Source organism: Colobus angolensis, unplaced genomic scaffold (assembly GCF_000951035.1).
Source record: "Colobus angolensis palliatus isolate OR3802 unplaced genomic scaffold, Cang.pa_1.0 Scaffold497, whole genome shotgun sequence".
NCBI lineage: Eukaryota > Metazoa > Chordata > Mammalia > Primates > Cercopithecidae > Colobus > Colobus angolensis.
This window is the reverse complement of record NW_012118454.1, coordinates 615,868-633,531: the sequence shown is the minus strand read 5'-3', so window position 1 is coordinate 633,531 and position 17,664 is coordinate 615,868. Positions and strand designations below refer to the sequence as shown.

General features: G+C 33.9%; 1 protein-coding gene across 1 annotated transcript in view; it reads left to right on the top strand.

Moving 5' to 3' along the window:
* The window catches only part of HCN1 (hyperpolarization activated cyclic nucleotide gated potassium channel 1), a gene marked incomplete at its 5' end in the record, with an annotated part of 444,560 nt that overhangs the window by 423,419 nt on the left and 3,477 nt on the right, over nt 1-17,664 (top strand). Inside the window, one exon of the mRNA XM_011959469.1 lies at nt 16,683-16,847. Coding sequence (XP_011814859.1) covers nt 16,683-16,847 — 165 coding nt within the window. The remainder of the gene's footprint in view (nt 1-16,682; nt 16,848-17,664) is intronic.

The following is a 17,664-nucleotide window of genomic DNA, read 5'->3' as shown; positions in this document are numbered from 1 at the left end:
CGCGTGCATGTGTCTTTATAGTAGAATAATTTACATTCCTCTGGGTGTATACACAGTAATGGGATAGCTGGACCCAATGGTAGTTCTGTTTTTAGCTCTTTGAGGAATCACTATACTGCTTTCCACAATGGTTGAACTAATTTACACTGCAACCAACAGTGTATAAGTGTTTCCTTTTCTCCACAACCTCACCTGCATCTGTTATTTTTTTACTTTTTAATGATAACCATTCTGACTGGTGTGAGATGGTATCTCATTATGGTTTTGATTTGTATTTCTGTAATGATCAATGATATTGAGCTTTTTTCTTGATTGTTGGCCACATGTATGTCTGATGTGGAGAAGTGTCTGTTCATGTCTTTGCCCACTTTTTAATGGTGTTGTTTGTTTTTCTCTTGTAAATTTGTTTAAGTTCCTTATAGGTGCTGGATATTAGACCTTTGTCATATATACAATTTGCAAAAATTTTCTCCCATTCTGTAGTTTGTCTGTTTACTCTATTGATAGTTTATTTTGCTGTGCAGAAACTCCTTAGTTTAATTAGATACCATTTGTCAAGTTTTGTTTTTGTTGTAATTGCTTTTAGCATCTTTGTCATGAAATCTTTGCCCATTCCTATATCAAGAATAGTATTTCGTAGATTTGTTTCCAAAGTATAATATAGATTAAAGATAGAAAATGCATATGCATTTTATACTATTCTCTTTAATAATCTCTGAATGTGCTATCAAAAGTATATTTTCATCTTCATCCATGGCAATGTTCATCCTAAAGTCACATTTATTTGGGGAAAGTGGGAACTTTCTTAGGTCCAGATCAGATATGAAGGATGCAGTACGAGTTTGTAATTACCTTTACAAAGCTTAATTTTATTTTTATTATCGATGATTTAAAAGATTACAGGTTAAGTGAAGTGATTAAAAAATAGACAAATGTGTCAACACAACTAATGTTTGATTTAAATCAGTAAATGATGATATTTAAGTATGTAGAGGAACTTAAGAATAGGGTTTCTGTAAAGAGAAATCCACACTACACACTGAAGAAAAGAATGACCAAGACCTTTACTGGAGCTGATTGAAAGAATTACTAGTGAGACCTGTGAGGTATGTTTCCCATAACACAGAATGAAGCAAGTAGCTGGAACTAAGTAGATGCTTGCTGAATTGAAATGGAGCATTTGAGATTGTCATTAGAGACGGTACCAGTTGGAAACATTAAATCGGACCACATTATGGGAGATTTTGAAAGCCAGATTAAGGAATTTGAAATTTATTCCACTGACAGTATCATCCAAATATGAATTGTCATGAGAAACTAACTCAAGTTTGGGGAAGAACTGTCTTTACCTTGGCTAGGAAAACTAATGTACTATATCTAGCTAGACAGTAAATTAAAGAATGATTGTTTTTATGACCCAAACTTTCTTTACACTAAATCCACTCACTACACATAATTTGAATTAATACTTCTCAATGTATTTTCAAGATATTGTGTGGCAACACTCTACTCAAGATAACATATAAGAAAGTCAATAACAACAACATGTTTTATTTTACATTGATGTTGGGAAAACAATTTTTAAAGCCCATTTCTTTTATACATGGAGCACAAATAAAACAATGTTGTCAATGTAACTACAAAGTAACTTTCAATGCTTTACTAAGTGATGTTCTAAAGAAATATTGAAGGAATTTCTGTTAAATTTATATACATATCATTATATGGTGAAAAATATATTGCAGAATTTTTTAATGATATATGATAGTCCTATGTGACAGTACTGGACATATTTTTTCAGTTTACCACACTAAATAATCTATGTGCTTTTATACCAGTGTAAAAGTCAATAAAATTTAAACATGTGGCTCAATATGAAAGAATATCTTTGTATGTGAATCTTTTAACATTCCCCTAAACATATACTATAGCTAGCCAAAAAGAAGAGCTCTTGGCAGGGCTCAGTGGCTCATGCCTGTAATCCCAACACTTTGGGAGGCTGAGGCAGGCAGATCACAAGGGCAGGAGATCAAGACCATCCTGGCAAACATGGTGAAACCCCGTCTCTACTAAAATTCAAAAAAAAACAAAAATTAGCTGGGCATGGTGGCGCGCACCTGTATTCCCAGCTGCTCAGGAGGCTGAGGCAGGAGAATTGTTTGAACCCAGGAGGCAGAGGTTACAGTCTGCATGCTCTCAAATACTTTTTTGCCTGCACATATGTATTAGTCTGTTCTTGCCTTGCTATAAGAAACTTCCTGAGGCTGGGTAATTTATGAGGAAAAGAAATTTAATTGATTCAAAGTTCTGACGACCATACAGGAAGCAATGCTGGGGAGGCCTCAGAAAACTTATAACATGGTGAAAGGTGAAGAGGAAATAGGCACATACTATACATGGTGGAGCAGGAGAAAGAGAGAGAAGAGAGAAAGGGGAAGTTATACACACAAGCAGAAGTCTTGAGTACTCACTCATTACCACAACAGCAAGGGGGAAATCCACCCCCATGATCCAATTACCTCCCACCAGTCCCCTCCTTCAACACTGAGGATTACATTTCCCCATGAGATTTGGTTGGGGACACAGAGCCAAATCGTATCAACATACTAACAAAAATCTCCAACTGAATCAAACTTTCTCTGTCATAAACAATTTGCACATGATACTATTTATTAACAATAATTTAAATTTTATTTTTCCTTTTTTTGCATCTGAATCTAAATGCCACAGATTCTTTAGCAGAAATCTATTTTATCCTGGTTAATTAAACTAGTAAACCAACTGGAGTTACCTGACACTTGAATGGAAAAGTAAAATAGATGGAATTTTTGAATAGCATTTTTAATGTGTTTAAATAGCTATCTCTCATGAACAAGTGATTAGCATTTGTTTTACAATGTTCCAAAAAGATTATCCAAAAAAGACTGCATAATTAAAGCAAATGTCCCAAAGAGTTTATTTATAGATGCTTTGATATCTAAAACATAATTTTAAACTCCTGTTGTAAAGATGATCCAAAATTGTACAAAGACACAAAGCACTAGCATGTTTGGCACCTTGGATTATTAGAGCAGGGTTTATGAAGATAGGAGGCCAAAAATATGTCCTCATGAGCACTCCTGTCAGTCCTTATTGTGGTACTTTCAGTGTGAGGAGTTTGCTATTGGCTTAGAGTAGATTGAGGCCAGGGAGATGAAGCTAAACATTTTACAATGCACGGGACAACTCCAGACACCAAAAAATTATTTGGCCCAAAATGTCAGTAGGGCTGAGGTTGAGAAACCCTAGTCTAGAAAGTCTCATTCAGTTTTATTTATTGGAACACAAGTGGAGAAATTAATAATAGTCAAATAGCATTCAGATCATTTCTCTTGGCATTTATTTTGTTTTTCTTCTGAGATTCTTTCAAGTCTTCCTTCATTCTCACTTGACCTCCAAAATTCCAGTTGTCTTTCATCTTTCTGTTTAGGAGTTTTTGCTAATGATAGTGATGATGATGCAAAATAGTAAGTAAATGTATGGCTTGATAAATCAATATTCTAGGACTAGAGTATTTTAGTTATATTTTGCTAGTGCTCAACAACAGCAGAATTTTTTGTTTTTAGTTGATGCTCTAAAAATTGGCTAGTATCCCTTCTTGAAATACATGAGTAGACTTTTCTTGTCCTGATACAGTATTATAATAAATTGCATATATTTCATGTTTCAAAGCTTATTTTTAATTATTTTAAGTGTTATAGGTTCTAGAGGACATTTTTGTTTAGACTCCTCAGGAAAGTGAGGGAGTTGAGACATGACCTGCAGATAACTTCTTTACAAAATGTGTGCCTGCTTAAAAAATGTTAACACCAGCTAAATATTTGACAATGTTAAGAAATTACTATTAATTTTGGGTGTGTTATAGTGATATTATATTATTTTAAGAATATATTTTAGTGATTCATACTGAAATTTTATCTTTGAAATAATGTCTGCAATTTTTCTCAAAATAATTAGGTGGCAGTATATGAGGTACCAGTGAAACAAGCTATCAGTTGATGATCATTTAATCTGTGCAATGAACATATGAGAGTTTATTATGGTATTATGTTACACTATTTTACTAATTCATTAGACTTATACTGTACTAGTATTCTAGTAATATAGTATATTGTTATTTTATGTGTTTACAATTTTCTGCAATAAAAACATTAACAAAAATATAGGAAAAATATGCCTTTTTGTAGCTTTTATCTTTGTGGAAAGTCATTTATCATCCTTACCCTTCTCAAATATGTAAATAAAATATTGACTTTTTGAATTTCTGGTTATGTGAGGCTTCTTTGAACATGGTTTCAATAGGATGTATCACACTTCAGTTAAGCTTTGAAACAAAGAGGACTTTTCTCCTGAATGAAAGCCAGACCCCTTGCTGGGTGGATTTCCTGGTGTCCTTTTTATCTGTTGACCAAATGAGTCAGAGAAAGTTTATTTTTCAAATATAAAAGATAATGTGTGGTTTGGATAAACGGTCGGACTGTTTGACCTAATTCCTCACTTCACTTTGCTTAAAATCACAAGCTAAATAGTGGCTTATACGTCTTTAGTCCACTGATTTCTATTCTTTCTAGATTTTATTTGCATATTTGTAAGGAAAAAAATGTATGTAACCAAGGAGTATGCAAATATTTTTCTGTAAAAGTTCAGAAGTTCAGATAGTTAATATTTAGGCTTTGTAAGCCATATATGATTGTATACCCATCTTTCATTTTTACTTTTATTTTAACAAACATTTAAAAACATGAATCCATTTCTTAATTTTAAAAAAAGCAGTTCAATAAACCAATGTTTGGATTTGGCTATAGGACTCCAGATCTAACCCCTCTATTCAAAACAAGCCTCTTTTCCAAATTTAACTCATTCTGAATAAGATGTATAAGAAAAAACATTCTATAAAATATATTTTTCTTATCATCATCACTTTAATGTATATGCATTCTACCTTTAATGTATATGCATTCTACCTCTATCAATTAAGACATACTACTAACTAAAGTAACTACTCATGTGGATTAGTATTTCTTACCAACCCATACTTAAGCTTATACACAAACTTTTTAAATTCAAAACCTCAGTGGCATTTTTATGATTGTAGTTATTACCTTGAATTTGCTCATTAGTAGTCATATAGAATTACGTTTTTTGGAGTGGGAAAAAATCAACAGATATTTACCTCTGTTTGGATTGATTTGTAAGTGTGAATGTTTTCTTGATTGGGCAGTGGTAATAGTATTGCTTTATTTGCCTAATAAATTTTTTCTGTTATCTTGCACAAAGATGGATTCCCATTTGTCCTCTATGAATACTTCAAATTCCTGAAAAGTAGAAAATGAAAACTCTATAGGTAGGATATTAGTTTTCTACTTACGTCATTACCTCTCTGTGGCTACTCATATACTGAACTTGAAGAACTCATTGTAATCTATCAAGTGAAGGAAATAAAGGAAAAGGTAGAGGCTCTTAACAAAATGGACTGGTATGAACTTCAAGACCTGAAAGAGGTCACAAGTGGAGATGTGTATGAGTCAGGCACTCAGGGGGATGACACAAGTAACGATCAGATTAACTGATGATAGAGTGCATTGTAAGGGAGCACAGTAAGAGATTTGTATGAGTCAGGCACTGAGGGGGATGACACAAGTAAAGATCAGATTAACTGATGATAGAGTACATTTTAAGGGAGCACAGGAAGAAGCGAAGCACGGGAAATCATCTCAGGAGTATTAGAGGCAGACTTTATGGCAAGTGAGATTGTCCATCAGGAAACCACAGTGATGCCAGTGGCCCAACACCACTTTGGGGATTTATCATTCTCACAACTCATGCACTCTGACTCTTCTAGCTTATTCATTGTTTACTTTAAATCTCCCCAACAATAGGTATGATTAAGTCTATTAGTCACAGTCTGATTGAAGCATCCCCATCGAAAGAGTTCTCCAGCCAGATCATCATATGGGCTGCTACCTGAGTTATAGATGACCATCTTTGGAGTAAGCATCAATCCTGGTTGAACCAGTTATCAGAGATTTTTTTTTTTTTTTTTTTTTTTTAGGTTTTTTTTTTTTTTTTATACTTTAAGTTCTAGGGTACATGTGCATAACGTGCAGGTTTGTTACATATGTATACTTGTGCAATGTTGGTGTGCTTTAAAGTCACATGAGAAAAGCTTACCAATTTGTACAAAACACACACACACAAATACTGCTTTCATTTTTTAACAAAGGAATAACTAGATTAATGTGAGAAAGAGTTTCATGAAATTAGATTTTTTTATGCAAAAGTTTTGCTTTATTTGTTCCCAAAACAACCTTTTATCTTATGTTCACTCCCAGGACAGACACAGCCTAGCGTTGTTTTTTTTTGTCTTTTGTTTTTGTTTTTGTTTGTTTTTTGTTTTGTTTTGTTTTATGTTTAGGTTTAAAATTGTGGATGCCTCATCCCCTTTCAAGCTCTGTTGAAGTTTCATTTTACAGGGATTATTTAGAGAGACCACTTCTGTTCTCAGTGCTGCAGCTTTAGATCAATCAATTCCCCAAAATTATTATCAAAACTTCTTCACAATTCTTTACTAAAAACTTCCCTTCCAGTTCATTTGGCAAACTGATTGTAGATAAATACGCCTGCATCATAAAGCAAAAGATTTGAGAGAGCAAACTTACCTGTTGGAGAAAGAGAGGCTAAGTGTCTTTCCCATTAATGGCAAGATACGTAGGAGCTAGGACTCTCCACTCTATTCCATATAAGTTAATTTCTTAAAATAGTATTTTACAAACAAAGTTTTTTCCTGAAGAGCCCTGCAATAATAGTGTAGATCAAGTCTAACTTTCTTATCCATGGAAAAATATTCTCTATGCCTAACCAAATACTTATGATCCTGTCAAGCTGCTCTTCCTAAAATTTCATAAAAATTACCTTCCAAACCCTTCTCTGAACTATGTCATGATACTGTTTCATTCTAATGTTTTCTCTCCCCTCCTGTTCCTTTTCTCTTGTCCTCTTCATCCCCATTGTCTGTGTAGTTTCTGCACTTTTTTGAAGTCTAACCAAGACCCTTCATGTCACCAGTGATGTACAGAATTACTCTATGATGAACGACGTATTATTTGAATTTACATAAGGTCACTAGTAGGTTGTTTAGCCTTGGAATTAATGCTCACATCTTTTTTTGTATTATGCTTGAATTTATATTCTCAACACTTTCAGTCAGGATCAATGTCATATACTTATTTTGTGTTCTCCACAGTTGCCTAAGGTGCAGGTTACAGGGAAAATGGTGGTTAACTTGAATTCATGTTATCTTTAATTTCCATTCCTTTTGTTTACCTTTTCCAACTTCTTCTAAATGAGGAACCCTTTTTTAATTATAAATCTGAAAGCTATATGAACTCATTACCCAAAAGAAGCTTATCAGTAGTAACACCTATCCCTTGTTAGAATTGCAGATTCTTTCATCCCACTCCAGACTTACTAAATCCTAACCTGTTTTGCAGTAAGACAACCCAGGTGTTTCTTAAACATATTAAAGTGTGACAAACACTGCACTAATGAATCCATTCCGAATGAACTGAATTAATTTTTGCATTAAACAAATAGAGGAAATTAGTGTTTAAATGTTTATTTTATCATGTGTGCATGTGGTGTGTGTGTGTGAGAGAGAGAGAGAGAGAGAGACAGACAGAGAGAGACAGACAGAGAGAAAGCATCAAGGGAAATATTTTGGAGACAAATAACCTTTTAGGCTGCAGTAGACTTGCCTCATAAATATCTTGTTAATATATTTCCTGTGGAGACTATTATTTCTGCCATATGTTTTTTTCATTTTGTAGAAGCATATTAAGCCACATAGGAAAACAGGGCTGTCAGGATATTACTTCAAAAACACATTGGAAGTACCTAAGAGCCAAAAATCATTTGAGGAATTTTTAAAAGCTGGCTGCATTTTAAAGGCATTTATAATTCAAGGTGTTTGATTAACTTTTGACGAGTTGAGTGTTGCTAGATTTAAAGATCGAAAGGAACAATTTGGAATGGTCTGGTGAATTTTTAAAGATAGAGAGAAGCAGAAAAATTGTGATTTTACCCTTCTTAGCTTCAATATTTTTATGTTATTTTTGTTACAATCACAAAACAGAACCCCTTTAATCTGTTTATGTCACATGGGCTAACATGGGGCTACCCAGGATTGCTTCCTACCCATGTAACATATCTGTAGTATCAGTAATATCCATTAGGTATTTTAACTTACCAAAGACAGGTAGTACAAATATATATTCAATATAAGTTTACAAACAGTCTTATGTAAAACTGATTTTATGCAAACTGAAGGAGTTTATGATGGAAATGAAAGACAGATAAAGAAGAGGAAAGGGAGAGAAGTTAAGGAGTGGAGAGTGTAAACCTTAATTTCAAAAATTCACATATACAACAAAATCAAACAATCATGTTACTAACATGTTTATGATCAGTAGGAACCAGACGACAGCCTCATATTATAACTTCTGTCAATTGGAGCCAAAGCTTCACAAAAAGATTTGCCTATTTGGAATATTGTGTTCAAATGTGAGCACCTTGTTTTATGAAGAATATTTTTAATCTGATGTAAGCCATTTTCAGTTATTGATTGATTCACTTATTCCTTTTTTTTTTTTTTTTTCCTGAGACAGAGTCTCACTCCATCACCCAGGCTGTAGCGCAGTGGCGCGATCTTGGCTCACTGCAACCTCCATATCCTGGGTTCAAACGATTCTCCTGCCTCAGCCTCCCATGTAGCTAGAATTTCAGGTGCCTGCCAACATACTCACTAATTTTTTGTATTTTTAGTAGAGACAGGGTTTCACCATGTTGACCAGGCTGGTCTTAAACTCCTGACCTCAAGTGATCTGCCCACCTCGGCCTCCCAACATTCCATATTTCTTGAACCAAATAATATATGAGAATGTTTGGTAAGTGATGACATTGCAAATGCGATCATTGCACTTCCTTTTAAAGACCTTATAGTTTAGTATAAAGAATATAAACAAGTAAGTCCAATAATGTGTTGTAGGAACTGAGACTCAAGATGATCAAGATACAGAGGAAGTACAAAGATAAATTCTCCCTGGGACAATTAAGAAAGAGTATTAGTGGATGTAAAACCGTCTTCCTCAAGACACAGTCTAAGGAATTTGTATGATTAGTTTATGAACAAATTGTTTACAAGAGGGTGAAAGATGATAGTTATATATCACAAATTTGGAGAGCTACTTGATGTATGAAGCATTACTTTTATTTGCTTCTAGCAGGTACCGTCAAAATCATAAGGAAAAATTATGAGAAGAAAATGAAATGGGGAAAAAGGAAGGAAACTAATGTTTTACGAGTGCCTACAATGTGCCAGGCTTGTGGTGGGCTCTTTATAGGCACTGTTTTAGTTAACCACATAACAGCTTTGTCAACGAATAACTTTGCTAACACGTAGCTTGTCTGAGGAGTTGCTACTAGGTCAATATTCAGAGGCCCTGGTGATCACTCTAATTTTTATGTTTTAAGAGAGAAGATTTGCTCCAACTTGGAGCTAAGATTTGACAAAGCAATAACTTTATTTGATCTAAATAACCATAAATAACATGGCATGAGTAGTAGAAGAGGACACAAATAATTGTGCAGTTAGGAATGTATCTGTGTGATTTGAAATGACCAGTTATACCTTTAGTAAAATGAAAAATTGGGTATTCTGGTTATTAGAACATATCTATACATGAATAATACCTTCTTTATAATATCTATATTTAGAAATGTATTGTATTCAATGTCTGTTTCAGAAGATTGTACAAAATGTGAAATGCGTTAAAATACTATACTAAAAAAATCAATCAAATACTAAAAAATTTGCATCTATTTAATGTTCTATCCTAGTCTAAACTTCTTTTGATTTCTATTAAAATCTATTTGATACCCAGAGTACTTCTACCAGTCAAACACGATATGCAAAATGATTTAAGCCAGATGTTATCATCTCCTATGCCATACAGAGGCAGTGTTTTACTAGTTCACTAGTATAAATACAGAAAGTCTACAAAGACAAAAGAAACAAAAAAGTGATATTTTCTCCTGCACATTATTATGAAACAGTGAATTAGAAATCTAAATAATTTATAGGAAATTAGTATTTTGATGCACAGCAGAGAATTACTTTTATTTCATGGTATCAGTTACTGAAGAAGGAAGCAGCTTTTGTTTATGAGAAGCTAAGTACAGTTTTGCCCATAAATTCTAGAAGCTCAGGTTAAGCACATTACTTTAGACACTTCTGTCATGAGTTCTTGATTAGCTCTGTGTCACTGCAATGTCAAGTTCAGTTTTAGAGGTCAGGAAAATATTTCTGAGTTGCAAAACGTTTGAAGCCATTTGCCCTACCTTATACAAATGACTGTTTATATAGGTGACAGTAATGTCAGGTGGACTTACATGTTTATAATCAGGGCTAGCTAATGTCAGCAAAAATAGCATTGAGAAGTTGATGTGTCTCATACCCTAAGGATTATTAAAGGTATACAATTAATGTGCTAGGCCAAATTGAAATTGGAAACAGAGTTGTCTTTGTTCCTATGACAGGATGCATTACCAATAGTTTTCATCTTAACTAGGTGAAATAACTACTTAGCCATTCATAAATGCCCTATAAAGAAAACTAGGAAAATTCTACCAAATTAAAATTAATATGCTAAGTCCCCATTACTTTTACAATTTATTATAATATGTAAATATGCATCCAGATGAAGGGACCTATTACCCAAGTAAATTTGCACCAAGATTCTTAAAACATTTATGACACCACTAGGAAGTTCTTAGTTGAGCTCTCAGAGAGTATACAAACAAGAAAAAAGCAGAAAGGCTGGAACAGACAGATTCTAGAAAGTATGCCAAGACAATCTTTAAAAAGCTTGTATCTGTAAACTGCACTCAATTTGTTCTTTGGGAGTCCAATTTTATTTTATTTTGTATTTAACTTTATTTGCTTCATGAAATCAACATGGGTAAGTTAATTTCTGCCTGATGAGTAAAGGCATGTCTACATTGAAAAAAAAATGACCAAATCTTCTAAATAATTTTCTTTATTATAAACATTGCACAAAACCTTAGAGATATATTATGTTCCTAAAAGAAGGTACATAAAATATTTGGCAAGTTCTATTACCATGGGAAGATGCCGAGCAGGGGAACCAATATTATATCATCCAAAACTTAAGAAGATAACTTAGTGTGGGTTTTATCTTTATTCACTGTAATTGATGTATGCATAAGCACTTTTAAATCATTTTGCCTGGGCTGGAAACTCAATGTAGCAGGCACTATGAGGGATATTATAAGGTAACTGTACCGTTTCTGTCTTTAACATGTCTTAAACCAGCTAGAGTGATAAACCCATTATTTAGGAAATAGAAATTCAGTAGAATAAAATAAAATGAAATAGTGATAAACTAATACATACATAATTTCTAAGGTACCTACGATAGTATGAGCTACAGATAACTAAATTGTTTTTTTCCCTATATGTCCTTTATTTAAACACCACCCATCCCCACCAAAGATACACATACACACAGACATGGCAAATACACAAAACCTCTGTAACACCTAACAAAGGGCTGTGTTTACTCAATAAGTGGATTTTCAAAATAATACTGTATCAAGAGAAAATCGTTTCACAGAGAAGCACCTGCTCTATGGATACTGAATCTGGACATTCAATTCATGAAATTTAAGGCTCTATGATAAGAAAGTTTACTCTTTTTTCATTGCTAGGGGTGTGCCATTTCTTAATTCTGTTATTCATACTAGAAACAGAGTATGGAGGCTTTAAAAGAAGAGATTATTTTAAGTGCTTTTCATACTTCCCAATGGCTATTTCTCTTCTCATGAATAACCTTCAGTTGTTCTTTTTCTCACTAAGAAATTATTGAGGACATGCAGCAAGGTAATGACTGATGAGTTTTGACTTGGTAATGAACAAAGTTGTTTATATAACTTTTGAAGGCACTTTGTTGTGCAAGTCTATATTTAGCCCGTAGTTTCTCCATAGGGGAATATGTCACATTAAGTACAAAGGGAATTTTTGTAGGTGATTAAATCATTTATTTCATCAGGCATGTTGCTATTTGATTCAATTATTCAAGTCAGCTAACTTTAAGCACCTACTATCTATCATGTAGGCACTGGAGATACAAAGATTAATGAGACTTCAGAGAAAAAATATTGAATGAAGTCTAAGTTAGTTACAGAGTTAAGGACAACAAAACTCTAGAGACATAACTGAGTTTTACATTTCACTGATAAATAAAGTCCACAGAATATAAGTATGTGTCTAATTCTCACAAACAAGAGCAAGTTGACTGAGACTAACACAGGACTCTAAATCCCCAGGTCAATACTACACCAAAAAAAGAATCTCTAAAATAGCCCAAGCAACTCTGTGTGTGTGTGTGTGTGTGTGTGTGTATACCTGAATCAGCAGGAAACCAAACATTACTGCTACAGACAATGCCCCAAATAGCACTCTACCTCATTTACTTGCAAGACAGACCAAATTAGAATATCAGTGTTGATCCCACAAACTACAAAAGGTAAAATAAGAACATTATCTTTTTAAACAAAATGTAATGAAGAGATAAGATTTGCTGAGCAATATAAAAAACCTTTGGGTTAAGAGCTCATAACACATATACACATTTCTTCATGTAGACTTTAAACAGTATTTTAAAAGCATCCTCTTTGAATAATTTGTTTTCTTACCAATGGTAATATTTAACTGATTCAAGCCATGATTACTTAGTAATGCGTACCTATACTGTGTAACATATGCTACATATGTTATATATTCATTATATGAGATCATCAGATGACAGGGGCCAGAAAATAATTTGTAAATAATGTTTTAGAAAAAATATGAATAAACTTATATCTAAGCTCCAGTAAATCTGTTTTTAACATATCTCTAAAATGACTGCATACTCAGAATAGCTATATTCTTATTTCTAATTTTTAAATTTGTTTTTAAAAACTAAAAATAGTATATAAACACATGCCCATTGTAAAAATAAATCCAAATAATTTCTAAGCATAAGACAAATACATTTATTATTTAAGATGATTCCCAGGACATGCCTTTATCTCTTCCTGCTACAGAGACCCAATTAATAATAGTAAAAGAATAAAATGCAAACTCAACCACAAAGTAACCTGATGCATGAATTCGTATTTGGGAGCAACCAGGAGATGAGACAGAGGGACATGTTTCTAGAAGACAGAAAATAGATATGAGTGAAGTGCCAGATAACATGGGTTCTGTAGCCAGCAACCATGGCCCTTTCTTGTTAATAAAATCTTGTATGGCTGGCATCATATACTACTTCAGGGATTAAACCAGTATTTACCTAATTCAATGACTAACAGTAGTTACCTTATTCCGATTTACCAAATATTCAGTTTTAAATCCTTTCTTGCAGCTAAGGCTGGCCACGTGATGCAGTTCTGATAATAAAATGCTAGAGAAAGTAAGTTAGGGAACTGTAGCACAACTTTTGCCTTCACAATAAAAAGAAAGAAATATATGAAGAAAGTCTTTTGCTGTCTCCCTACTTTGGATGCTGTCGTGTGAGTATATGAATGTGTGTAGTTTTTGCCATCAACTTGTGATCATGAGAAGAAGACCAAAGAAAACAAAGTATTGCGGGCACAGTGCCTTGGCATCACTGAAGTGCTGAACAAATGCTGGTCTTGCCTACTCCCTAATTTTGTTTTGTAATATAATGACATTAGTGTATTGAATAAACCAATGCTATTCAGGTATTTTGTAGCCTGCAGTTAAATGTATGCTGGTGGTTACTGATGAGCCTTGAAGGGAAAGCAGAGGGAACATGGAGTATATGTACAAAAAACAGGAGACAAGGAAACAGCAGGTATCCTGGAAGAATACTAAATAGGCTCTTAGTTAAGAAACAACAGGACCACAGAAGACAGAACAGAAAGTGAGTGACTTATGCTGATGGTAGGTATGAGACATCCCTCCCTCCATGTTGCAGAATAGTCTGTAGCCAACCATGTATCTGAGGATGGTGGAGGGAAATGTCAGTGGTTCTTTTATAAGGCAATTGAATGAGAGGGAGAACTAGGACAGTTAAGAGAGATGTCAGTGGCCTAAAGTAAAGCCCTCCGCATTCTGGTATTTAGAGAAATATGAGGACAAGCTCCCCACCTATTTACCCTAAAGAAAAACTTTAAATTAACAAATTCTGCAACATTACCAGAGTTTCTTTTATTTAAATGTGATTGGACATCAATAGATTACCGAAAGAAAACATTCAACGCACCAGAGAAAGACTTAGAAAAAGAGATAAAACAATGATTCCACAGTAAAGAGTTCAGAAAAGAGAAAATAAATTCAAATAAAAATTTAATAAGTATAAAGATAAAAAATAAAAACAAAACTAGTTTTTCTTTTCACTTTGTATAGCTGTAATATGACGTATTTTACACATATAATTCATTAAAGCGTACAATTCAAATACCTTTAAGTAAATTTACCAAGTATGAAACCATCGCCACAAATCAGGTTTCAGAATATTTTCATCACCCAGATAAGGTTCCTGTGCCCACTTACTGTTAATTCCCTCTTCCATCTTTTGCCTCAGGCAAACACTAACCTGTTATCTGTCTCTGCAGATTTGTATTTTCTGGATATTTTACATAAATGGAATCACACAGTGTGTGGCTTCTCATGTCTTACTTCTTTCATTTAACGTTCTACACAATATTTGAAACTGACACTTAGATTTGTTTGCCATAATATGGCAATCATAAATTATAATAATATGGCATTAGTACTTTAGGAATTTAATTTTGGAGTAGTATTCAAAGTGCTTCTTTTAATCACCTTGTTTATATTATAGTAGCAGGTAAATTTCATGGTATGGTAATTTGCTTTAAAATTGACCAAAATAGATTTGTTTTCCTACACAAACACACACACACACACATTCAGGCACAAAAACATGCAAACATGCAGACTCCACAATATTATTTAGCAGGTTTACAACATTACAATCTCGACATGAATGACAGCAGACAGCATAATTGATGGCTTAGGTGACATTTCCTAAAATGCTCTCTATCTTCCCAGACTGGTTCACATGCCCTTCTCTAGTATTCTTGGAGTTTGCATATATGTGACATTGTTCTTACCAGATTGTATTCAAATGAACTCTGTATTAAGATAATGCCTCTGTTTACTATCAGAATGTCATATAAAAGTAGATATGTTTGATTCATATTTTCAGTTCTAACATAAATCAAGTGCATAGTGTCTACAGCATGATTTATTCACAATGTTCGTCAACATAAATAGGACTTCTTTAAATTAGCTCGAGTGTGAATTTAGACATTTAATATTATATTTACTGTATTTCCTTTTGTTAGGTGACTGTAAATTGTAGAAATACTTCTATCATTTCTTTTTTCAAATTTGTTATTTTGAAGCTAAATGTTTAAATTATTTCCAAATTAAAAATAATCAAAGCCTACGGTAGTTCAAATCGTAATTTTTGGAAAACAAAATGGAAAATTATCTCTATAGCTATATAGCTTCAGCTGGCCAATAATGAAATCCAAATTTGCAAATGTTTGTTTACCATATTTTGGAAATCTAAATTTCAGTAAGGAATTACCCTTAAAAGTCATTTAAATAGAGAGTCCTTCTGTACATGTGGAATATCATTTTCTTCATACTGATCTCATTGGGAATATACAAACTACATTAGACATGCCTATAATATATCTAAACCTCTGGTCTAGCTTTGTTTGATCATAGGACTTTGTAAGCCAATATTTGGATTCATTTTGGCTTCTGTCTAGACTATACCATCTGTTTTCTGCCTTCCAGAATTCATAAAATCTTCTTTCTAATCATTACCCCTTTCTTTTTTCAACTCCTTTGCGGATGGTTTATTCCATTTTCTGCATCTCTTTTGTTTCTTTTTTATTTCTTATTTCAGAGAATTGTAGTGGGAAGGAAAAGGTATACTGTGTTTCGGCCTTCCATTTAAACCAAAAGTCTCAACTGTTTTTTTGCTTTGTTTTGTTTTTTATTTTGTTTTGTTTTTTGTTTGTTTGTTTGTTTTGAGATGGAGTCTCTGTCACCAGGCTGGAGTGTAGTGGCGCAATCTTAGCTCACTGCAACCTCTGCCTCCTGGGTCCAAGCGATTCTCCCACCTCAGCCTCCCTAGTAACTGGGACTACAGGCACCTGCCACCACACCCAGCTAATTTTTGTATTTTTAGTAGAGACAGGGTTTCACCATATTAGCTAGGATGGTCTCGATCTCTTGACCTGGTGATTCACCCACCTCGGCCTCCCAAAGTGCTAGGATTACAGGTGTGAGCCACCACAGCTGGCTGTCTCAACTGTTTTTTAAAAAAAGAATATTATTTTAAGATTGAGTGTTGTCAGTTGGATACTTTTAATTGTCAGAAGGAATTTGCTGATATAATAGAAAATGCTGCTAATAATTGTTTTTTCACACCATGAGACTTGTCTTAAGTTGTGGGAAGCCTTAATGGCTTTTAAAAGAAAATGATCAAACAAGTCATTCTTCTTTGTTGTTTTTATAGAGATTTGCCTGCTGACCAAAGGACGTCGTACTGCCAGTGTTCGAGCTGATACATATTGTCGTCTTTACTCACTTTCTGTGGACAATTTCAACGAGGTCCTGGAGGAATATCCAATGATGAGGAGAGCCTTTGAGACAGTTGCCATTGACCGACTAGATCGAATAGGTACTCTAGTTTTCTACCTTCTTTATATAAAATTTAGTTTTAATCTCATGGCATAATATAGGTTTGCAATTGTAAGTCCCAAATGCGGCCAGGAGTGGTGACTCATACCTGTAATGACATCACTTTGGGAGGCCAAGGCAGGTGGATCATTTGAGGTCAGGAGTTCGAGACCAGCCTGGCCAACATGGGGAAACCCTGTTTCTACTAAAAATACAAAAATTAACCGGGTGTGATGGCGTGCGCCTGTAATCCCAGTCACTCAGGAGGCTGAGGCAGAATTGCTTGAGCCTGAAAGGTGGAGGTTGCCGTGAACCAAGATGGTACCACTGCACTCCTGTCTGGGAGAAAGAGTGAAATCTTGTCTCAGAAAAAAGCAAAAAAAAGTCCAATATGCCAGTTTATAGCTTGCTTGTTAATTTGTATAGAAATAGCAATTAGCTGTAGCCATATTTCTTGAGAGATCTGGGTCCCTATCTATCTCTTCTAAGTATTCTAGGTTTATTTATTAATGTCTATTTTTGCTAGCTAAACAAACTGATTTCCTGACTGAAGCCAAAACAGTTTGAAACTTCAGGTAAAAAGCAATGATAAAAATTCTAGATAGCATTGAAATAGAACTAAAAATATGATAATATGAGTCTATGTTGCAAACTAAGTTTTATCACTTTTTTTGTATTTTGGGGTCAACTTTACATTTTATCTTTATATTAGGAATTGAAAATTTGCACATTTAAATTAGTCTCAGCAGAGACATAGTAAAATGTTTGTAACACAGGCTGAAGCAGGAAAAAAAAAGCCTTGATAGAAATGCCCTACA